This window comes from Triturus cristatus, chromosome 9, assembly GCF_964204655.1.
Source record: "Triturus cristatus chromosome 9, aTriCri1.1, whole genome shotgun sequence".
NCBI lineage: Eukaryota > Metazoa > Chordata > Amphibia > Caudata > Salamandridae > Triturus > Triturus cristatus.
The window spans coordinates 952392232-952417879 of NC_140592.1; the positions used below are offsets into that span (position 1 = coordinate 952392232).

The 25648-nt window shown below is 41.3% G+C and overlaps 1 protein-coding gene across 1 annotated transcript in view; it reads left to right on the plus strand.

The window, feature by feature from the left end:
* Positions 1 to 25648, plus strand: part of EML5 (EMAP like 5) — a 1456757-nt gene that overhangs the window by 1182130 nt on the left and 248979 nt on the right. Inside the window, exons 29-30 of the mRNA XM_085626574.1 lie at positions 5577 to 5706; positions 20105 to 20203. Coding sequence (XP_085482700.1) covers positions 5577 to 5706; positions 20105 to 20203 — 229 coding nt within the window. The remainder of the gene's footprint in view (positions 1 to 5576; positions 5707 to 20104; positions 20204 to 25648) is intronic.

The following is a 25648-nucleotide window of genomic DNA, read 5'->3' on the forward strand; positions in this document are numbered from 1 at the left end:
TAAATCTGTCTTGCAGCCCACCGCCACAAAGTATGGCTTGGGTATCTATTCAAAGATAAGGAATGTGCGGCTAGAAGTTTCTATCAGATGAACAAGTTACTTACCTTTGGTAGCTGCAGATTCCTTACAAACCCACACATGCCTCCCCGATCTGCGGACCCATTTATAGGGCTAGGGTTGATCTCCTTTAAGGGGCCCTAGTTTTGACACACACTAGTCAGTTCACTTCATGGCTCTTCACTTCTGGCGTGGAAAAAGTGAAAAGTAACCGACGTATGTGCACCTATAGGTGGTGCCTGTATAGGTTACCGTGATGTCCCAACTAACGACTACCGCGACATTACGCGGAGCCAAACAGAGCCACCTGACTGCACGCCGGGGTACTGCTCACGCAAAGGTTTCTGGATCCAGTCTGACATCTGCAAAGGTACGGGATCTGAAGCTAAATATAATGCAGATAATGCACTACCGAAGCTAAGTAACTTGTTCTACACTACAAGATCACCTACTTCAGCAATACTGAGCCTGATGCCAGAAACAGATACATTATGTACATACCAACAAAAATAGATTCACCTGGCTCATCTCATTTTAGAAATCCGTCATAGGCAACCTAGCTAATACTTGCTGATTATGTCAGTTTATGAGGTTATGTTAATGTGTTCTAGGTCCTAGCATCGGTATTGTGTGTTAATTACCAAGCTTTTACAAATCATTTATATGTAACTGAACTAATGTTGTATAATTTAGTGCATATGTTTACGCTGCATATTTCTATTTTTGTTAGAGCTATATTTGATTTCATGGAAAAAAACAAAAAGAAATCTGGTATAATTCAGTAGATTTCAAGACCCCAAAGGTCGGTTCTCCAACCTTTTCTGTAGTGGGAGCTCCTTCTGATTAATGAAATACACCTGAGCTACTATTGGCTTTGATAGTTGTAGTTGATAGTGACCACACTTTACAGGATTATAATAGTGACCACACAGATGTCTGTCACAATATTGTGTGACAAAATAACATCATACGTAATATATGTACATTGGTAAGTATAAAGTTACTATTCTTAGCTCCATTTCCACGTACCATCAAGAGATATATAATAGATATGGATATATCTTCAATATAAAAAGATGTGGAGATATAAATATACTGACCTATACATACATACATTTATGATGTTATATTTGTCGATATTCTGGATTCAATATTTTGACAGGACGACATTTAAAACTCAACATTGTGATGGAAAACGGACTTCCCCAAGGCAAGATGGATGACAGCAATGTCAGGAACAGCTAAATCAATGTGATATGCCTTTGAGATATCTAGGAACCATCGAGGACATATCTTTTATCGCAACCTCCTACAACTGCTGGGTCACAGGTGGACCAACCACCAACAGAACCACAGAGTGACACCCTTATAACGCATCATTTCAAATGAATCAGATAAATGTTTACTGATTAAAGCCATTGACAACCTTCTTCCACCTAATTCTCTGGGCTACATGCCTCTCTTCTCTTCATCTTTGTAGTGTTTAATTTGCCATTGGTCCGTATTTTTCTGGGGGTGAAGCTAGCCATGTATTGCTAAATATACTACTATGTCTGTTGTATAAAAATACCAATTAAAAAAAATATAAAAAATATGATATGCCTCCACATGACTAATAAAATAATAGCCACATCAGAAAGGGGCCACTGGCACAAAGGCAATACTTAAAGCTATAAATCTCTCAATCACACCATGAATTACCACTCAAAGAGCAGCTTTAAATATGTGTTGGATCCTTCATTAATTTAGTTTTTAAACCTCAGCATATCACTTTCCAAACAATACATATTTTCCTATGAAATATGCCCTTTTCATTTTGAGTAACAACATTTCAACAGCATCTTATCTTTTTCATACATGCTGCCTGACTAATAAAGTGTACATTGTAAAGAGACAAATCTACATGTAACTTGGAACAAGCATTGGCATAGCCAATAGGTCTTGCTTTTGGGACCTTGTAAGTGTTTAGCCGGAGCTATTGGCTTTGCCAATGTCTTTAAGCCAAGGTGTAGAGCAATGTGCCTGCTGTGCACCATGTTGGAAAGTTATAATAGAAAAGTGTTATAAGCATTTTTGTTACCTTATGTATAACCAGGGAGGCATTATGTACAACTGAACCACCCTATTAAACAAGCATTAGAAATGCAATAGGTTTTGAATTTGCTTGAGTTGGAGCTATTGGCACTGTAAATGACAATTTGGTAAATGTATGTATGTGGTGTGTAATGGAATTATGTGGGTTGGATGGGAATTATTAGTTGGGCAATTGTGTGGTGTAGAATTTTGTGGTGTGAAGTGGATTTGTGTAGTGGAATTATGTGGTATAGTATGCAGTGGAAATATGTTGATAGTAATTGTGTGGTATTGAGTGTACTGGAAATATGTGGAGTGGGATTGTGTGTTATATCGTGTAATTATGTAGATTGGTATTTTGTGCAGTGAAGAGGTATGTGGTGTAGTTTAATTATGTGGTGCACTGTTGAATTTTGTGGCATGATGTGGAATTTTGTGGTGTAGATTGGATTTATGTGGTGTGTTGTGTAATTGTGTTGTTGAGTTGAACTGTGTGGTTTGGTGCAAACGTTTGTGGTGTGGACTGGATGTATGTGGTGTTTTGTGTAATTGTGTTGTTGAGTTGCATTATGTGGTTTGTGTCAAATTTTGTGGGGTGGATTTGAAATGTGTGGAGTTGAATTGTGTGGTGCAGAATTGTGTGGATAATCAACATTAACTTGTCAAAAGCAGCACACCACAGAAGCAACCAGCTTTTGGCAAAGTGCAGGACCTAGTAACAAGTCTCGCTCACCCTGCTGCCTCAACCTTTTATTTAAATTAACAAGAAGGGAACTCATGAGCCAAACCGCTCGAGAAGTACTGCACCTAGCTGGTTAACCATTTTGCTACACGTTCATACCGATTTGAAGGCATGGTACCATAATTGTCAAGTCAATCCATGTCACACATCACATCTTCAATGAGCTATGGTTCAACCAACCAACATTTAACAAATTATGATTTTTATACCATATGCAACAATATTAAAAGCAATACCACAAGTCCCAGAATGCAATGTATTGTTAAAAGGCCAGCACTGTCTGAACGTGTTGCATATAGCATGGACTCTTGTCAGTTAAAAATGGATGTCTCTGGTTGGAGAAGAAGCAATATGTTTGGCATGTACATATAATGTCTTGCCTGCCGGGGACCTACAAGTATGAGAGAAGCAGCTCCGATGCACGCCGAGGCTCGAGCACAGTTGAGAGATGCAGGGCAGCTGATGGTTCGGAGGGAAGGGGGCTGATTAAGGAGGTAGGTGAACTCACTCACCAACTGCAGTATCCACATTATTGCAGAATGCTCGGTACCGCTTAGAAGGACCAGTTATCTGTTGGCTTCAGCCTCAGCTCTTGGTACCAGTGGCCCGCACAGCACACTGGGGACCAACTAAGCAGCCATCGAAGTGACAGGGAATCGCTGCCATGAAGCCGAACACAAAACTTGTCAGAGTCACATGCTCGCATTGTTTCGAAGTGGGACATTCATCTGAAGTTAATTGCGAGAGGATAGGAAACGTAAAAAAAAATAAAGTACAATTAAGCACATTTAGTAGCAGGCCACTAGAGGAGGTGTGACCAGAATGGGACTCGATGCTACAATCTCAACACTGGCATTTATTTTTATTCCAAAATGTTTCCTTGATTGCGCTATGATGAATGCTCTGGCTGATCCTACCATGTCCGCGAGTGAACTTATCCCCATGTACCAACTATGAAATGGAAGTGCACAAATAGAACAGCACAGCTACAGCATGCTGGGGGGGGAAGAAACAGGGACGGGCTAAAGCGGCAGAATAAACAGACACGAGGTTGTGTGGAGACCCCGAAGCAGTTCCGTGTGGATGAGTAGGAGCCTGCTCTTTTTATTGGATGTTTAATGCATTTTGGGTTGATAGAGAGCAGCGGTCGAAGTGCATGAAAAAAGTGTGGAGCTGTGATCCTGAGTCCACTGGGGGTAGGATCAGTGATTGTTGGGAGGAGAGGGGGGGCGTATTTCTGTCGGGTAGCCGACTTCTTGGAGGCGGCGCTCGTGGGAAGCTGACACTTCGCCTTGTGGTGAAAACTTTTGAATGACTTTTATTTAAAGAGGTGGCCACATTTGAACAACAAACATTTTCCCAAAAATTCAAGTGAAAATCCCGGTAAAATTTAACCATTTTCAAGAGAAAAGTCTCATCAGTTTCAACAAATACTTTTATTTAAGGCTGTTTTACAGCAACCTTCACACTGACGGTGCCTAAAATACCGTGAGAGCAGTTGTCTCATTGGGACCGATTTCTAAGAATGAGCATCAAAGTTAAAAGAAACACGTGCCGCAAAAGTGAACGTGACCGCCATCTGTTTCCAATTAACGCGACCGCGAGACAGGCAAATGTAAACAAGCGTGGGCGCGATAATTGGAAACAGATGGCGCCGCTGCTCGCTCCCGCAAGGTGGATGCCTTACATGCATGAGTGCTCATTGGAAACAGTGCAGTACATGCACGAGTTTTTTGAAAAGTACAAACCGATTCCAAGAGGTCATCTCCTAAGCAGCGCTTGCGCGCTGCACTAGGCTCGACCTAAAAATTGAGAGTGGACAGAGATGGTCATGCTGTAAGTCCTACACCTGTACCAGTGTGTGTCTGTGTGGTCCGGCTGTTGGTTAGGCTGGCTGCCACTGTAAGGGCCCAGAAGTGTGTAATGCTGCCTATAATCAATGTGGCTAGACCCTCTGAATTGCACACTGTGCTGGACTGCTCTTCTAGAAGCTACTGCCAGGGTAACGGCGAGTTTCCAGTAGCTCCCAAGCTACCCATTAGAGACCCCTGCTTTATCAGAACAAAAAACTGGAAAAATTACACATGTGACCAGAAATGTGTTCATAGCTGCATAGAGCGCTGAATGCTCAGTTGTAATGCTCAAGGTTTTTTTGCTGTGTTGTATATGTCAATCTGTCTCAGTTGTCATGTCCAAATTTCCCTCTAAAGGTGCTTTTGTCCTTGATTCCTAGTATATTCTCTTCGTTCTGAGAAGTCTGTGTGCATGTCCTCGGATTTGATTTGGTGTTCCCGCATTAGTGGTGATGGCACGCTATCCCATCAACCACCTCTGTCACAATGGCCTTGTCTCACTATCCAAGTGGGGTGCCCATATCTCCCTGTCTAAGTGTCTCTTTCCAGGTTTCCCTGACCTGCCCTAGTATTACCTAGACCCTGTGTCATTTTCTCCAATGAAGATGGTTATCTTATTTTGAGTGTGGAGTATCGCAGTCTCTTTTCCCGGGTAAGAAAAGCAGTAGACAAAAATAAAAAAGTCAATCACAAGCTTAAAGTACAGTTTTGCAAGATTTTCCTAGCGTCGAGTACATTTGACTAGTTAGAGGGCGCAATGTAACACATACAAATATTGTGAATGTTTCATGAGAGCGTAAGTGCGTGTGCAAACTGTAAGCCAAAACATGTTTTTTTATCCCTGTCTGTAGGACCTGGTGCTGGAGTTGGTGTTTGGCTATCGGGGCAAAGACTGTCGAAATAATGTGCATTACCTCAATGATGGGGCAGACATCCTGTACCATACTGCCTCAGTTGGGATTTTATATAATGTTGCAACAGGTAGGAACACAAGCCTGTTCTTGTTGCCCTTTTCTTTTTGAACTATGGGGAGGTGTTTGACACTAAAAAAATTACCATAAGACTAGAAACCACACTAAATTATTTTCATTAACTAAACTGAAAGCAGGATTTTCTTATGTTACGTGTATAATCTGTCCTTTTCTTTCTAGTTGCTTTCTTTGTCTTGGTGGGCAATGTTATCTGGTTTTTTCCTCAAAAGGCAAGCAAACTCTTTGACCTTTGGAATTGTATGAAGATTTGTGATAAGCCACTATACTTTGATGTAAATAAATACTTTTGAACACCTCACTGAGTGGCTATCCGAACTGCGCCATCACAGAATGCTGTGAAATCTGAAGGGCCAGTTAATTTTTGTGTTGCATTTAGTATTTTTGATAACTGAGTGGTAGTTATGAATGCCCTGCTAAATAGATGAATCCAAAAGCGTATAAGGTTAATGTGAATGCTGTGTAACAGATTTCTAAGTGAGCTGGAGATTGAAAAGATATTTACAACTGCATGTGAGTTAAACACCTTCCTACACTGCAAAGGTCAATAAGTAAATATAATAATAAAAAAGAAGCTGGATTAAGAGATTCGCTGGAAAAGTAGTGACAGTCTATCTGTGAGTATGGAATAAATTAATTAGACTAAGATTTTTTGATATCATAGTTAAGTAATGAACGGGGATTGACGTTCTAGCCTTTAAAAGCCATAACATCTGAAGAAAAGACTATTATTTGGTACTTCATGCATGTAAAATTAATTCTAAATAGTACACAAGCTATAACCATCTTCATATTGAATAAAAATGGTCATAATTATTGTCATACATACACAGTTATCATGGCACGCCTCATGCAACGCCAGTCTCAAAGTGATTCCCGGCTCACATGTTTCGTTTATGCTTAATGATAATTTTGAATCACAATGAACCTTCGGTCGAGGTTGAAGACATTGTTTCAGAAATATATATCCAAGTGTCTTGTGTGTGGTCAAGTGTCTACGTATTCTAAAGAATCAAGCGTTAAACCTATGTTTGATGTCCAAATAAATCTGCCACAATCTCAAATGTGTGATAGAAAACGAGTCATGAACTGTAATATTTATAAAACTAATTTATTTCCAATCCTAAGCACCATATATGGTATATAATGTGATAGTGAAATAGCGGACTGAGGCAAAGATTGCTACACTTTTTAATGAAGAAGAATGTTGCACTTTTCTGTCTTTTGAGTCTGTAGGGGTTGTCGTCAGAAGAAAGGAAATGTATTAAATATTCTAAATACATGTATTACAATTTATGCCTTGACTTTGATAATATCTGTCTGAATTATAGTTGTATTTTCCTTAAGCAGATGTGTTAGGAATGTGGTTGCCAACATACAAAAGTAAATTCTGTAGTCACTTTATGATGGCTAAGGATGATTTCATAAGGTAGACACATTTTTTAGGCAGATTGTTTTACTAAGTTTTAGACACCGTATTTTGCTTTAAGAGAGAACAATATCTGAAGAGGAACACAGATATTTCACTGCCTTCTAAATATGTATATAAGACTTTTAATAATGCTTCTATGTAGAAAAGTGAGTGATAGTAGTAATTAAAAGTTAATATCAAAACTATGTTAGATCAGTAAACAACATTGTTTAAACATGCTTATTATTGGTACTTATAAGTTATTCAGGACAACAAAAAAGATACATAGGTGACGCATTGAACCAGACAATTTTCTATACATCCATGTCTCTAATGTCATCCTAACATGTGAATATTGAAAACGAGAGAAAACCTTCTAAAGTATGCAAGAATTGGGTGAAAAGTGACTTTCTGAGCTGCAGGAGGCCTATTTAAATTTTGTTGGACAGAGTTAACATCTTCTGTTCAGAATTTACAGTTTACAGAATTTTCAGCTGTACTTTGTGTGTTATCAATATGTAGTATTATTTTACATCTGTTCCATGGTGGATGCTGGGGAGGCTGTGGCGTTGGACCTTTTGGACCTATCTGCACCCTTATATACCATCTCCCTGACCCGGCTTGTTGATCAACTTCAGAAACTGGGGGTCACAGACTTGACGCTCCAACTTCTGGCATCTTTTCTGAGTGACAGGTCTCAGATGGTTATGATGGACCAGTTCTGCTCGAAGTCCATAACGTTGCCAAGTGGGGTGCCTCAGGGTTCTTCCCTGAGCCCTACATTATTCAATTTGTATGTTTCCCCGCTGGCAAAACTCAAAAGATCTTTTGGGCTCCAAGTATGGTTATATGCTGATGACACTCAAATATAGATATGGATGCAACTGCCACCAACTTAGAAACTGTATGCAGGCTGTGGCCACATGGATGAAAATACTACCTAAGACTCAATGAGGACAACATGGAGGTCTTGAGCTTTGGTAGTCAACTATCCGTATGGCCTAATTTGTGGTTGCCAGATAGACTTGGGGCTTTACCTACTCCAACTGACTGCGCTAAAAATCTCGGAGTACTGGTCGATAAAAATCTATTGTTCGACCGGCAGGTCAACTTCACAGGTACGGCCTGCTTTTGGATAATTAAAACCCTTTGGAAAGTGTTTCATTTTTATTCCTCTTCAAGCACGGAAGCAAGTGGCTCTATCGCTTATTATATCCAGGTTGGAATACTGTGATGCTCTTTACCTGGATTTTAATAAGACTGTACTTGCCAAACTGCACCTGGTTCAGCACGCTGCAGTCAGATTAATCTTGATGTCCCCAGATTTCAATCAGTTTCTGAGGGGATTTGGGAACTTCACTGGCTACCCGTGAATAAACAAATCCTCTTCAAGGCTCTTTGCATTGTTCACAAGGCCCTGCATAACATTGGCCCAGGAGAACTCAGGAACTTGGTCCAACATTACACTCCCCCTAGACTGCTACGATCCTCAGGCAGAAATCTCCTATTTGTCTCTAAGCATCGAAAATCGAGATGGGGAGGTAACCAACAGCATCCAAGCTGTGGAATTCGCTACCTCACTCTGTTTCCTGTCTTCAGTCTCGTTTTCCATTTTGTAAGCCTTGAAAACCTGGCTATTTACTCTTTAACGGACAGGTAGTGGGATCAACTTGTTGCTCTTTCTTCCTCCGCCTAAGACTGCTTCCAGCACCTTCACACCTTTGGGCAACTTTGCGCTCTAAAAGTCTTTTTCATTTCATACTTCCTGAATTAGGCGATATAGCAGCAGACCTGTTGAATAGAGAACTCCACAACTTGGAGAGTAACCTTTAGCACTGGAATACTCACAATAATGCATAGGGCATTTTATGAGTCTTTGATTGCTGTTTTTCCTAAAAGCAGCTCTGGCACGATGCCTAATGGTAGAACGAACAGTAAATGGTTCAATCGCAAATGTAAGCTGGCAAAGGGGGCATTAAATCTAGCGGTTAATGATTGTAGCCAACCTAGGATAGCCCTAGCACGCCGGAGATACAAAGCTGCACTTGCCAAAGCCAAGCGTGATTTCGCTGACAAAAACTGGCAAGATCTGCAATTATCAGCTAGATGCAATGACAATCGCTTGTTTTGGCACATCATTGCAGAGGGGAACGCGAGTAATCAAAAAACCCTTCGTTATCACATTCAGCCGGAGACATGGGTCAGACACTTTTGCACATTATATGTCAGGAATGAGGATACTAGCTGTATAGATAATACAAGAGCCGGCCAGAATACCCCTAACACCTTTTCCTCTATACATTCGACTAGTACTGCACTGGGCTTTAGCTTGGACGACACTATATCAGCAATTAATAGACTCAAAGCAGATAAAGTCCCTGGTCCTGACCAGATACCAGGTATTGTATTGTATTGTATTGTGTTGATTCTTGTATAGCGCTGCTGTCACCCCACGGGTATCCTGGCGCTCTGATATAGACAAGTATTGCCGGTGCTGGAGAAATTAGGCAGGACGAAGAGATCAGGCTCTCGGGAAGAGACATGTTTTAAGGCTCTTTCTGAAATCAGTTGAAGAGTCGATCTGTCTGATCCTCTGTGGTAACTCATTCCACATCCGAGCGCCCACAACGCTGAATGCCCTCCCACCCATTCTAGCCTGTTTGAATCTAGGCGTTACCAGCAAATTGGCGCTGGAAGAGCGAAGGGGAGATACCAGGTGAACCTTTCCTGAAGAGGCTAGTCAATACACAAGGTAGTGGTGGATAATGAGTCGCACAATCACATAGACAATTTGAATCAGATAATGGGGCAGTTCAATACAATAAGTATATTCAACTATAAGACACACTGTAAGGAAGGTGCCAATCGAGGTCAGATATCCCACTACCAAGGATATCAGTTGAACAGGTCACACATGGCCCGTAATATAGACATACAAGAAGACCCCGGCACTCTTCATCTAATTGAAAACAGTACACATTTGTTAGAAATTAATCATATAAGCTGCAAGCTCCAAGTAATAAAGAGAAAAAACCAATTGGCATAAGGAATGTCAGGAAACATACAAATGTGTGCTGTGAGTTCAGTTTAATGATTTTCAAACACAAAGCACTTCATCTAGCGTATTACATCATATATCAGATAAAACATCAGACAGAGAAGATTTTCTTTTTCATTAGTATATATGTCTCAATTCTTGCAGTTCTTATAAATGCTAAGGTTTGACACACAGAGTATTTTCTCTGAAACAACCAACGCGCGTTTCGTCACCACCGTGACTTCCTCAAGGCTGTAAAATATTAGTAGAACAAACATTGAAGTGTTCCGACATTGATGCACAAGCTGCTATAAAGGTCCATTTCTAAAAGTTTTTATTCAAATATTATTAAAAGCAGTATATACGTCATTGACAAAAGACCGCTTAAAAAACGATTCCTATGAATAATGTCACCCTAGATATTTGAGCCAAAGAATGAGTGAAAAAGACATGCAGAGATTGGGGTAATGTGAGAAGCGTAAAAAAGACTCCAAGTTTAGAAGAAACAGTCATACCACATAGTACCAAAGTCAAACCAACTGAAAAAGTGTTCGTGGCTATGAAAGAAAGATTGGAAACCGGTGAAATAAAGAGGATCTGTGAGTCAGTGTCCACTCCCAAAGTATATTAAGAAGAAACAACTCCATTGCTATGGAACAAGAAAAATATTCTAATGAAAAGTAAAGTAAGTCTGAAAAGGTCCCCCTATTAGCCCCAAATGTAACTGAACATAAGAGAACAGTTGAAGAATATATATAGAAACATTATATAGTCCAAATTCTTGTATTATTACATCACCTTCAGTTATGATGGTTGTACAAGAGTTAGCAATGGCTATAGTAGGCCCGATCCCCTAGATTTCTCCGAGGTCCCTAGAAAGTATCTCGATGACTCCGGATATTCACTGTCTCATAAGGTTGCAAAAATCGAAGCTGGAAAAGGAGAAAAAACGAACCAGTCCTAGCAAGATTAGGTAGTCCATTTAAGAAAGCATTGATAATTCTAGAACCCAGGTCAGTACATTCTATTGTCTGTACCTATAACCGGACAGCTAGACATTCACCTTGTTTGACTTCAATTATGGGGTAGAGAGTATTGTACTATATTGGGGTCGTGTACAGCCTCCAAAATCCTGGAGAGTGTTGAGATCCAGTAAGCAGTACGTAGTTTGATGCGATTTGGCAAAAACTACATGTAAAACAAACAGGAAATAAAGTTACAAAATGTTTTCTAAAGAATCGTTTTGATGGTTGTCAGACCTTGTTATTTGTAAAACACATCAAATAAGCGTGACTTACATACACGTTATAGTTTAAGAACACAGGTTCTTAAATCCAGAAGTGATAGATGTCTCTGTCATTTTAACCGAGTAAAAACACGTCTATGGAAAGAAGAGAGTGTACACATTCAATACATAGTAAGAAGAACTAGTTTAATTAAAATATGAGTTTCCTCATATTCAATACTAATGTTAAAATAGTGAAAATATCTATGTCTAGTTCAAAGAGCACTTACGCAATCACCAGCAAGCTATATAAGCTCTGCTATTCTTCAAGTATCCCGTAAGTTCTGCTAAGGAACCATGATAAGGTCCTAAAGTACAAAAATATAAAAGTCACAATCACTAATGTTTCCAGTCCAATATGTAACTGGTGGTTGCAAGTTTAAGTCATTTTTAAAATAGAAAAAGATGGGTACTAAGTCTTTGGCCATCCTTAGTGCTACGCTATCCAGTTAAAGCATTTAAGGCAAAATATCTCTGCTTACGAGTGTAACGACTATTGACCACCAACACGAACCTCCCGTCACACACCACACTATCCACTACATTTACCTTCAGTCTGTGAATTATGACGTCCTTAGAATCCTCCCGTCCGTAGCCTTCCTGCATCAGATAGTCCCGCCCGAGGTCTGGTTTAAAAACCAATTATGTCCCGGAAGTGTTCCCTGCATTGTCACGAGTGAGCGAGCAAGCACGCGAGTTAAAAAACGGACTATCGTTCATCGATATGGGCGCCATATTGGAATGGGGAAACTATAGAGAAATGAATTCCGTTTAATCATTCCTGAACCATATGTTAAGGTCACCACTGAACCGGTATTCTAAGTCGTAAGATGTCAAAAAAGTAGTGAAAGAAAGAAGTGGAAAGGATGTGGTGCATGAGATTGATTTAGATTAATTAGAGTTGGTATAAAAGCATAAACCTCAGATGTCACCAAAAGATAAAGTTTCAAAAAAAGGAGGAAGGAGAGGGGAGTGCACAAAAATTCAGAGGGGAGTGCAAAAAGACCCCCATCCACCTTGATTTTAAAGTTCAATAGGCCATTCTACCGGTTTACACCTGTACATTTTCTGATAAGGCCATTTAGGAAATGCTGTAGACAAAGAACAGAGCAATCATCACAGTTCGTGCAGTAACGGTATTGACTTATTCATGGTAACCGTCCAGTACAACATAGCACATGTATGCAGAGGGAAGACTCAGTTATTTGGCCAACACTTAGATTACTGATGTCATAATCCCTAATTCCAGTGTCGAGCACAAGAGATAGAGAACAAACACACCCACAACAGGAGAGTTAAACTAGAAGACACCAATGTGATCATTGCGTATAGAATTATTTAGATTCAGTCTCCGTTAGTGTGTCAACATAGACAAAAACATTCGAATCATACTTCTACAGAAATGTCAACATGAGTATACAACATAGGATCACATTGCACATCACAGTAACTCTCTTGGTTTTGATCACATGATATAGAAACAGGTTATAGTATTCTTTCATAGATAGAGAGTACCTCTGTGACACAAGCTAAGGATGTGGGTGATCACTCAGACAGGAAAACATGTAGTTCCTTATCAAAATTTAAGCCCTGTTCTACCGCTCTCAATTTAATGATCCATTGTGTTTCAGTTCTACGTAACCTTAAGACCCGGTCACCCCCTCTTTGCTGCGCTTTAATTTGAGTGATACCATGAAACCGGATATCTTTCATATTCGCTAACAAGTGTGAATCATTAAAGTGGACCGCAAAGGGATACTCTCTGTTGTTGTTCCTGACTGCTCTGATATGTTCCTGTATTCGCTCTTTAAGTGGACGCAGTGTACTACCCACATAGATAAGCCCACAGATACATATGTGACTAATTTCCACACACACAGTAATGTTGTCTACAAAATCTTATTAAAACATTGGCATCTATTACATCTAGACAAATCTTTAGCTAAACACATCACCAAGAAACCAATGGTTGCATAAATTGCAACACTTGCTATGTGGTTTATTGCCTAGTATGTATCTGTGGGCTTATCTATGTGGGTAGTACACTGCGTCCACTTAAAGAGCGAATACAGGAACATATCAGAGCAGTCAGGAACAACAACAGAGAGTATCCCTTTGCGGTCCACTTTAATGATTCACACTTGTTAGCGAATTTGAAAGATATCCGGTTTCATGGTATCACTCAAATTAAAGCGCAGCAAAGAGGGGGTGACCGGGTCTTAAGGTTACGTAGAACTGAAACACAATGGATCATTAAATTGAGAGCGGTAGAACAGGCCTTAAATTTTGATAAGGAACTACATGTTTTCCTGTCTGAGTGATCACCCACATCCTTAGCTTGTGTCACAGAGGTACTCTCTATCTATGAAAGAATACTATAACCTGTTTCTATATCATGTGATCAAAACCAAGAGAGTTACTGTGATGTGCAATGTGATCCTATGTTGTATACTCATGTTGACATTTCTGTAGAAGTATGATTCAAATGTTTTTGTCTATGTTGACACACTAACGGAGACTGAATCTAAATAATTCTATATGCAATGATCACATTGGTGTCTTCTAGTTTAACTCTCCTGTTGTGGGTGTGTTTGTTCTCTATCTCTTGTGCTCGACACTGGAATTAGGGATTATGACATCAGTAATCTAAGTGTTGGCCAAATAACTGAGTCTTCCCTCTGCATACATGTGCTATGTTGTACTGGACGGTTACCATGAATAAGTCAATACCGTTACTGCATGAATTGTGATGATTGCTCTGTTCTTTGTCTACAGCATTTCCTAAATGGCCTTATCAGAAAATGTACAGGTGTAAACCGGTAGAATGGCCTATTGAACTTTAAAATCAAGGTGGATGGGGGTCTTTTTGCACTCCCCTCTGAATTTTTGTGCACTCCCCTCTCCTTCCTCCTTTTTTTGAAACTTTATCTTTTGGTGACATCTGAGGTTTATGCTTTTATGCCAACTCTAATTAATCTAAATCAATCTCATGCACCACATCTTTTCCACTTCTTTCTTTCACTACTTTTTTGACATCTTACGACTTAGAATACCGGTTCAGTGGTGACCTTAACATATGGCTCAGGAATGATTAAACGGAATTCATTTCTCTCTAGTTTCCCCATTCCAATATGGCGCCCATACCGATGAATGATAGTCCGTTTTTTAACTCGCGTGCTTGCTCGCTCACTCGTGACAATGCAGGGAACACTTCCGGGACATAATTGGTTTTTAAACCAGACCTCGGGCGGGACTATCTGATGCAGGAAGGCTACGGACGGGAGGATTCTAAGGACGTCATAATTCACAGACTGAAGGTAAATGTAGTGGATAGTGTGGTGTGTGACGGGAGGTTCGTGTTGGTGGTCAATAGTCGTTACACTCGTAAGCAGAGATATTTTGCCTTAAATGCTTTAACTGGATAGCGTAGCACTAAGGATGGCCAAAGACTTAGTACCCATCTTTTTCTATTTTAAAAATGACTTAAACTTGCAACCACCAGTTACATATTGGACTGGAAACATTAGTGATTGTGACTTTTATATTTTTGTACTTTAGGACCTTATCATGGTTCCTTAGCAGAACTTACGGGATACTTGAAGAATAGCAGAGCTTATATAGCTTGCTGGTGATTGCGTAAGTGCTCTTTGAACTAGACATAGATATTTTCACTATTTTAACATTAGTATTGAATATGAGGAAACTCATATTTTAATTAAACTAGTTCTTTTTACTATGTAATGAATGTGTACACTCTCTTCTTTCCATAGACGTGTTTTTACTCGGTTAAAATGACCGAGACATCTATCACTTCTGGATTTAAGAACCTGTGTTCTTAAACTATAACGTGTATGTAAGTCACGCTTATTTGATGTGTTTTACAAATAACAAGGTCTGACAACCTTCAAAATGATTCTTTAGAAAACATTTTGTAACTTTATTTCCTGTTTGTTTTACATGTAGTTTTTGCCAAATCGCATCAAACTACGTACTGCTTACTGGATCTCAACACTCTCCAGGATTTTGGAGGCTGTACACGACCCCAATATAGTACAATACTCTCTACCCCATAATTGAAGTCAAACAAGGTGAATGTCTAGCTGTCCGGTTATAGGTACAGACAATAGAATGTACTGACCTGGGTTCTAGAATTATCAATGCTTTCTTAAATGGACTACCTAATCTTGCTAGGACTGGTTCGTTTTTTCTCCTTTTCCAGCTTCGATTTTTGCAACCTTATGAGACAGTGAATATCCGGAGTCATCGAGATACTTTCTAGGGACCTCGGAGAAATCTAGGGGATCGGGCCTACTATAGCCATTGCTAACTCTTGTACAACCATCATAACTGAAGGTGATGTAATAATACAGGAATTTGGACTATATAATGTTTCTATATATATTCTTCAACTGTTCTCTTATGTTCAGTTACATTTGGGGCTAATAGGGGGACCTTTTCAGACTTACTTTACTTTTCATTAGAATATTTTTCTTGTTCCATAGCAATGGAGTTGTTTCTTCTTAATATACTTTGGGAGTGGACACTGACGCACAGATCCTCTTTATTTCACCGGTTTCCAATCTTTCTTTCATAGCCACGAACACTTTTTCAGTTGGTTTGACTTTGGTACTATGTGGTATGACTGTTTCTTCTAAACTTGGAGTCTTTTTTACGCTTCTCACATTACCCCAATCTCTGCATGTCTTTTTCACTCATTCTTTGGCTCATATATCTAGGGTGACATTATTCATAGGAATCGTTTTTTAAGCGGTCTTTTGTCAATGACGTATATACTGCTTTTAATAATATTTGAATAAAAACTTTTAGAAATGGACCTTTATAGTAGCTTGTGCATCAATGTCGGAACACTTTAATGTTTGTTCTACTATTATTTTACAGCCTTGAGGAAGTCACGGTGGTGACGAAACGCGCGTTGGCTGTTTCAGAGAGAATACTCTGGGTGTCAAACCTTAGCATTTATAAGAACTGCAAGAATTGAGACATATATAATAACGAAAAAGAAAATCTTCTCTGTCTGATGTTTTATCTGATATATGATGTAATACGCTAGATGAAGTGCTTTGTGTTTGAAAATCATTAAAACTGAACTCACAGCACACATTTGTATGTTTCCTGACATTCCTTATGCCAATTGTTTTTTTCTCTTTATTACTTGGAGCTTGCAGCTTATATGATTAATTTCTAACAAATGTGTATTGTTTTCAATTAGATGAAGAGTGCCGGGGTCTTCTTGTATGTCTTTCCTGAAGAGGGACTGGGCCCATCCCATGTGTTGCTCTGTGTATCAGGCAAAGAGATTTAAAGAGGACCCTTTCCCTGATTGGCAGCCAGTGGAGCTCTCTCAGAGCCTGAGTAGAAGATGAGTCGCGCCTACGGTTTAACACAAGTTTAGCCGCGGCCGACTGGACTCTTTGCAGCCCCTGGAAGATGTATTGAGGGGCCCCTAAGTACAGAGAATTACAGTAGTCCATTCTACTCAACACCGTGCTGCTTACAATCAGGGGGCGCATGTCCTTCGGCAAAATCAGCAGCAGACGCAATAACCCAAAACACACACTGGCTGTCTAGTTTGCCTGTGAATCTATTTGGAGGTTTTTATCTATTAGGACCCCCAGATTGCATATTGTATTGGCCGGGGCCAACAAAAACTCCTCAGGGGCAAGCCTGAACTCCACCGGTGAGTGCAGAGGCAGCCTTGCAGGTGAGTAATACAATACCTCAGTCTTCCCTCCATTGAACTGCAAGGAATTTCTCCGCAGCCAATCTGTGGTCAGACGCATGCACTCTTGGAATTGTTCCATGGGGACAGCCTGTTTTCCCTCCACAGAAAATGCCAGTTGAGTGTCAACAGCATAATTGACTAATTCGACCCCAAACGCTTTAATAATAGAAAAAAGTGGTTGTAGATATATATTAAAAAGAATGGGGCTGATACTAGAGCCCTGTGGTACTCCATAGACTATGGGTGATTTCCCATATGTAAATGGACCCAAAGTTACCATCTGTTGTCTTCTCGTCAAGTAGGACCGAAGCCACTGCAGTGCCCGTCCCTTTACCCCTATACCCTCCAATCTCTCAAGCAGAATTGGATGGTGATTTATATAAATCTGAACCCATGATATGGGCTCCGTATATAAATCCCTTGTCCAATTGTATATCGGCTGGTGGGGATATTCCAACAACTTGGAGGGGAGCGGAGATAATCACAATATATAAAAAGGAAGATCCTTCTATCGCCTCCAATTATAGACCCATCAGCTTGATCCACAATTTGCAAAAGATCTTTGCAAGACAAGTTCTGGATAAGCTCCAAATCTGGATAGATGACAAGGCGATACTGTACCCATATCAAGCAGGCTTTCATTCTAAAATAAGTACATGCGATTAGGCTTTTAGATTTACTTTACTGATGTGAAAATATGTGCTGCTTAAAAGACAGAAACTATACATAGCATTTGTCGATCTAAAAGCCAGATTCAACCTGATACTGCGTGAATTGTTATGGGGAATTACACTTGACCTAGGTGCCTCAATCGATCTGGTAACCTTGATAGCTAGACTGCATGAAGACAATTACGCTCGGGTCGTATGGGGAAAAAATTGTGAATTAACAGATAGGATACCCATACAGCGTGGTGTGCGCCAGGGATGCGTGCTTGCTCCCACATTATTTTCTTTGTTTATTAACGACGTGGCTAGCAGATTATTGGACTGTAGGAAAGACTCCCCAGTATTGAACGGCACGAAATTCCCGATCCTGCTCTTTGCAGATGTTTGTTTACTCATTTCCACAACACCAATGGACCTACAAAATCTTAGTGAACACATTTCTAGAATTCTGCAGGGATAGGAGTCTGGAACTTAATGTTGCCAAAACAAAATATATGGTGTTTGGGAAAGCACAGGAGAAATCACGAGTGGTTAGGATTGCATGTGAACCTCACGAGAGTGTAAAAAGTTTTGATTACTTTGGGATAAAATTAAACGACTGACTTACCTGGGAACACCCATTGGGCAAGACTTACCTTACCGTATGCCATAGATGAAAAATCCATCCTACGATACCAAAGACAGTCAGGTATTCGACCATTGACCCCAGCATTAGAGGTTTATCGTGCAAAAGCCCAGAGTGGTGCTCTGTACAGAGCAGAGATATGGGGTTATATTAATACAAACAAACTGACTATCTGCGAAAACATCTTTGCTAGATCACTTGTCTCAGTACCCATTACCACCCCATTTATCCCATTATTTTTCGATCGCGGGTTGAAAAGAATAGGGTATATGGCTTTGTTGCATTGGCTACCTATGTGGACAACACCACAGCTATCTGATTATTGTAATTGCCTGAGGGAGATTCTGAAGATCAGTGGTGCTAAAAAATTACCATGGTACAGACACATCGCAAGTTGGTGTAAATCACTGGATATGTTGGAACTGTGGGATCACCCAGAGAGGGTATGCAAATGGGATCTACTGAGATTGAAAATGAGGTTTTGGGTGTTCATGGGAGAGCGCTATGCTACCAGATTAGCAAGTTTCCATTTAACAACACAATTTCTGAGTGTCAAATCATGCCCCAGTTTTGAACCTTATCTGGACAAAATCTCGCCCCCACTTGCCAAAAGTCTATACGTTAGATTTAGATATGGCAATCTACTCCTAAGAATCCCTATAAACAAGGCTGTTGGGGTATCACCAGAATTATGCCCAGCCTTTGCTAGAGCACAAGAATCTGAAGAACACATACAATTTTTTGTAGTAAATACCAACTGATCCGTAGGAGGTGGATACGACCGTTTTGTTTAAGCCTCGGAGCAAGGCAATATCTTTTCGCCTATAGAATCTCAAAAACAGATACTTCTGGCCAAATAGTGTTCGCAGTAAGTTGTTTCTTATTCCTTTTTTGGATCACCCACCAGAGGTTTTCAACTTAGTTTGTAATGACTCCTATCATTACAATAGAATCAACGTGACTATGAAAACGATAAACATTGGAATAGATGAATTGTGTTTTGATTAAATGAGTGCTTTTTAATATATTTTTAAGTGGTGCTAACTCTTAACTGGAAGGTTATTAATTAGAAGCCTGTATGTTTTAATGTGTTTATTCTTTTTTTAAATACTGTCTATTTTTATATGTAATTTATTAACTTTATTCACTTGCTTAGATTGGAAAACGATGGATTTTCTTTTTGTACACCTTGATGGTTTAAAACAAAACAACCCAATAAAGTTATTACTTACGTACTCACTATAATAATATTCATCATATATGAGGGTCGTTACAAATCGTATCTTCTCACAGTTCAAACAGATGTTCCCCTTTCCACAACTCAGTGCTAATCATTTTATCAACCACAGAAAATGTAATAGCTAAGTTGTCCCTTCCAGGATTCAACCCTGCGACCTATACGTGAACATAGATAACTCTAGAGTAAGTGCGTTAACACAATAGATTGTCTTCACCTTATTTTACATTTGTGCAAGTGGGTTTCTATTTCAAACTGAGGCATGAAGCAGTTTTCTTTTCTTATTGTAAAGAAGCTCTTCCTTAACCACTGTTTTAGGAATCAAGGTAAGTTTGACCACAAATGTGACACGAAGCAACCCATTGATTGTCATTTTTTTTCTAGGCTCTCAGAGTTTTTACCAGGAACACAGTGATGATATTTTGTGCCTAACTGTAAACCAGCACCCCAAGTTCACCAACATAGTGGCATCTGGCCAAGTAGGTATGTTTGTATTTTTAAAAAAAGAAATACCATTAGCATGGGGTTGCCAGACTTTCGATTTATCACATTTTTATAGTTTGGAAACAAAAACAGTCTCACTGCACTTTAGAACTTGTTGCCTGCTGCATGTTTTATGTTCCTTTTAAAATATATCAAAATCTCGCTAATCATCTACAAATGTGCAATAATCCAAAGGTTTGATGAATCCCGCAGAAATGTAGAATTGTGTTTCATCTGGATTGATGCATGATGTTCTGTTTAAATTATGTAGAGTGTCTTAGTGTGCCCAGTCTGTCAAAGACATCCCTGTCTACAAGCTTCAGGATTTCTCAAATATGTATTGATTTGTAGACCGGGATAACAGCTTTAAAATATTATAAAAATATATGACAGTTGCTGTGTATGAAAGGACTTATTGAATAGACGATATGTAAACAATGTTTTCAAAGTATTCCCTCTAAAGAAGCTCAGTGATATATTTTCTGACTTAAGGAGCGATATGATGATGGTGATGATGAAGACAGATTTACAGTGCTCAGATGCTCCTGGGAGTGTCCTGGCGCTAGTCCAACAGCAAGTAGAAGATTACTGAGTGAATAACCACGTTTTTAACCCTTTCCTAAAAGCACGTTTGGAACTTTCCTGCCTAAGGTGCAGCGGAAGAGAATTCCCTGCAGACGACCATAAGAAGGAAAAAGAGCCTCAGCCAAACCTTGTCATCCTCACTCTTGGCACTCTAGCAATAGCCAAATGTGAGGACGAGGGGCTCCTGGCAGGATTAACACTGTGAACTACGTATTACTACTGCCTTTCCAACCATGCCACCATCCAGACATAAATTAAAGAGAGATGGCTACACAAAAGTCATCCTTCTGATGCATTATTCCTCACCTTTATAAATATTCCTAGGCGCCAGATTGAATGCAGACATTTTCTTAGTAGTGCTTCTGCGTGCTGCTAAGTGGTGTAATGCTGTTCCGTGTTGTTTGTTCCACCCCAGAAGTGACAGAGCAGAGCCACATACAAGCCCCAACCCTGCTCAGCGGTATTAGTTCCTTTCTTTCCATGCTTTTATATGTGGATGTAGAGCTCCACTGCCTTCTACCGGTTGCCAAATTGTTTCAGCAATTCATTAGAGTAGAAATCGATGTCCCCACAGAATACTACAGGGTTCACACTGTTTTGCAATTGTTGGAAACAAATGTCGGTGATGGATCCGCACATGTTCTGCCTCTGGTGCTTAGACTCGTGGGGTACAACAAGACCTGTGAAGAATGTACCTTTATGCACCCAAAGGGGATCCGGGACAGAGAAGCTGTGTGCCACTGAACACAAAAAGAAGTCTTGGACTTTGTGTAAGTCCTACTCCCTCCCAAAGTTGGAGATGCCGATTCATTCTCACTCTTGGTGGGCAATCCTTCAACAGGCCTCCTTTGTTGCCTATGTCATCCAGTAAGTCAGTCAAAAAAGGAGTTGATGCAGGACTCTTCCACATCTTGTCACACTCTTTCCAAAGAGAAGTCGGGAGGCCATTAAGATGCAATACGATCTCATGTCCGATCCCAGAACAAATTCCTCAACTGATCCTGTTGTGCCCTAACTTCCCTGGCCATCGGCAATGGTGCAGTAAGTTGGGGCATTCAAAGAGGCAAGTCAGTGAATTTTTGGCACTTTTCCGGCATCCTCTGCCATTCCTTTGGGCCCCAAGGATTCGTGGGGGCCACCAGTCTCATTACCCTCATTGTCGTCTGAGCCCCTCAAAAGCCACCTTGGGTCCCACACCGACTCCAGTGCAGACTTCTACCCTGGCTCCAAGATCTGCACTGGCTTCCTTTCCACCGATGCTGGTCGCTACATTGCTGGTCCCAGAGATCGAACCCCAGCTGACTCCAATGTCCAATATCAAACCGAATCTGCTTTGACTCTGACCAAGGTTGCGCTTTGATTCCACTTAAGTGCACCTGTACCCAGTGCACTCTGATTCAGACAAAACTCCTCCTCTTCCATACAACTACTCTCTGTGGAAGTCAAAACTCACTGAAGATTTGCACCCAGGGCCTGCTTCATCTGAGTCATTACTCTCTTTAAATGAGGCCCTGACTGACACATTTATGAATACCTTGGAAAAGGACTGCTCTTGCCTGCCAGCAACAGACTGGTGGCCAGGATGCAGCCAAATATGTTATCTGGATTGGTCTCACACTAAGGACTGCTTGGGGAGTGTGATGGGCTTGAGTGTGGTGCTGTGCCACCACACTTGGTTGAGATCCACTGGATTTTCTGGGGATGAGCAGATGTCCCTAATGGACATGCCTTTTGATGGGTCCCACTTTTTTTTGCAAAAAGACTGGTTGAGCCCCAAACGCATTAGGGAAAGCAGATCCACAGCACGTTCCTTAGGCCTTTCTACAGCTGCTCAACAGCATCTTCAGCTGTTCCCACCCTTTTGAGCCTATTCCATGGCTCTGGCATATAGACAACACCACCAAGCCACTGAGTCCTCCATATTTGCGGTATCTGCCTCCAAGCTTTTTTAGCTTGCTGATAGCATTACAGAGCCACCCAGTGGGAGGCAATATTAGACATTTTCTTCTGGGGTGGCAGACTATCACCTCTGACAGATTGGTCCTCCAGATCATCTACCTTACCATTCCTTTCTGACCCATCTGAATTTCCTCCCACATCAGAGCAAGTTTTAGGGTAGCACCTTTCCATTTTGATGCAAGAGGTGCAGTCTTTATTGGCCAAAAGGGCTGTTGAGAGGGTGTCGGCCGCAAAATTAGGGACATGTTGCTACTATTGCTATTTACTCACGCCAAAGAAGGACAAAGGCCTTTGTCCTATTTTAGATCTTTGATGCCTTCCTTTGAAGGATGGATTCAGAATGCTCACTTTCGCCCAAGCTCTGCCTACCCTAGATCCAGGCTACCGGATGGTTGCCTTAAACCTCCAGGATACTTAATTCCATGTTAAAATTACTTTATGCAGATTGGTAGAGCACACTATCATGCGGGAGGGTATCGTGATGCTAAACAGATGAGTCTAGCCATACATAGGGCCTAGTAGGGCCACTCAAAAAGCCAGATCTTCAGCTTCTTGTGGAATTCAAAAAGTGAGGAGGGGGCTCTTATGTGTAGTGGGAGAAGGCTTGACCACTGGATCTAGGTTTCGTGGGATTTGGAGTCCAAATGGCCAGAACTGTCTGGAAGGTTTGTGAAAGCAGATGCAATTGATGAGGAATGATTGACCAGAGTTATGTAGTGCCCTAAAAGTGTGGGTGATTGTTAGTTTGTGAATGGAGAGCAAATGGCGCTCCTTCAAGTGTGGTGTGTTGTATGTGTGGCATGGGAGCTCGAGAGTGATTCTGGCCACCGAGGTCTTAATGGTCTGCAGCTTTTTGGTGAGCTTTTTGTTGATTCTGGCATAGAGGGTGTTCCTTTAGTCCAGCTTGCTTGTGACGATGGCATGTGAGATGCTTTTCCGGGTGCTGAATGGGAGCCATTTGAAAATCTTCCTCAGCATCTTCGGGGTATAGAACCATGAAACAGTGACAAAATTGACTGGGGGGGGGGGGAGGGTCATGTCAAGTTTGCTGTTGATGATCTTCAGGTTTGTGGTGGTGTTGGGGGTGGCTGTCACTCCTAGCTCTGCTGGATACCAGATGGAGACCGACAGTGATTTTCTGTTCCTGAAGATCATGATTTTGGTCTTGTCGGTGTTCAGCTTTAGACAGTTGGTCTTCATCCAGTGGGTGATTGTCACACAGGCAATAAACTTGAAACGGGTACTGCAGATCTTGACTTTGAAAGAGAGAGTTGCGTATTGTCAGCATAGTAGAGGACGTTGATGTCGGGAGAGCAAATTATTCTGGTTAGAGGGATCATGTATGCATTGAAGAGTGTCCGGCTCAGAGAGGATCATTGCAGAACTTCGCAGATGAAGTCAGGTGTGTGAGGCGTATGGTGCCAGACTGACTGACCGGGTCCTTCCAGTCAGGAAGTAGCAGATCCTTCAGAGTGCGTGTCCTTGGATTCCAATGCCATGTAGGCATTAGATGAGGATGGGATAGGAGACTGTGCCAAATGCTGCAGAGAGGTCTAGGAGGATAAGAGCCATCATGTCTCCTCTGTCTAGAGTCATGCAGATGTCATCCATAGCGGTGTTGAGGGCAGTTTCTAGTCTGTGGTTGGCTTTGAAACAAGACTGAGTGGTGTCAAGGAGTTGGTGGTACTTGAGGGATTTGGTGAAGTGTATGTTGATGATATTCTCCAAGACCTTGATCAGACATAGTAGCAAGGAAATAGATCTGTAGTTGGCAAGTGTTAAAGTTTCTGCAGATGGTTTCTTCAGCAATAGGAGGACAGTTGTGTGTTTTCAAGTATCTGGGAAGGTCACAGAAGAGGTGGAGGGACTCAGAGTGGGTGTGGACATGGTGCTGATGGGTTGCAGTCCTCCGGAGTAGGCGTGGTGGGGGCAAGGGTCCGATGGGGCCCCTGAGTTGATGGAAATCATGGTAGCAGCGGTGTCTTCTGGGGTAATGATGGGCCATGTGGTTAGCATTAGGACAGTGAGATCTGTCGGGTCCAGTTGTGAGTTGAAGTTGCTGTAAATGGCAGTGATTTTACTGCTGAAGAATTGAGAATTATTGTTGCAGAGGTTCTGCGAGGGAGTGATCAAGTTGGAGGCAGTCGATGATAAGGTGAAATCTTTCACAATGGTGAGGAGTTCTTTGCTTCTGTTGGTGTGGGCTTTAATGCGGCCCACCTGATCACCAGTTCACCAGAGCCTGAGATCCCACATACTCTACCTGCAGGTCAAGGTAGGCCTGGATCATTTTTAGTTTGCTGTGCCCCACTTCAGCCTTGCCAGCGCCCCTCAGGTAGTCACGAAAGTGATGGCAGTGGTTGCTGTGAACCTTCTGAGGTGGGCATACCGGTTTCCCCTACCACAATGACTGGCTGCTGAAGGCAGGCTCTCCGCGGTCAGTCATTGGCCACCTCTAGATGTTGGCGAACCTTCTAACATCACTGAAGTTCTCAATCAATGATCCAAAGTCACCCCTGACTCCTCTGCAAAGACTCCTTTTTATTGGGGCCATCATAGATACAGTGCTGTTCAGGGCTTTTCCTCTGCTGCATCAAGGCCAGGACATTTGGGCTATGATCCCGATGTTTCAGCCTTGGTCCTAAATCTGGTGTCGAGAGACGCTACCCCTCTGGAGTTGACTGGAACGTTAGGCCACCAGGTGGGATCTATAAACACCAGGGCAGATGATCTCAGCCATCCGATCACGAATGGCAGCTACTCCCTGAGTTGGTGCAGGGCTTCAGTCTGGCCAGCTGCAGACCCCTCTCCCTTCCCCTCCCAGAGCTGATGTTGGCGACCGATCCCTGCTGGGCTGCGGCAGTCATCCAAGAGATGAGGAGATCCGAGGTCTCTGGTATT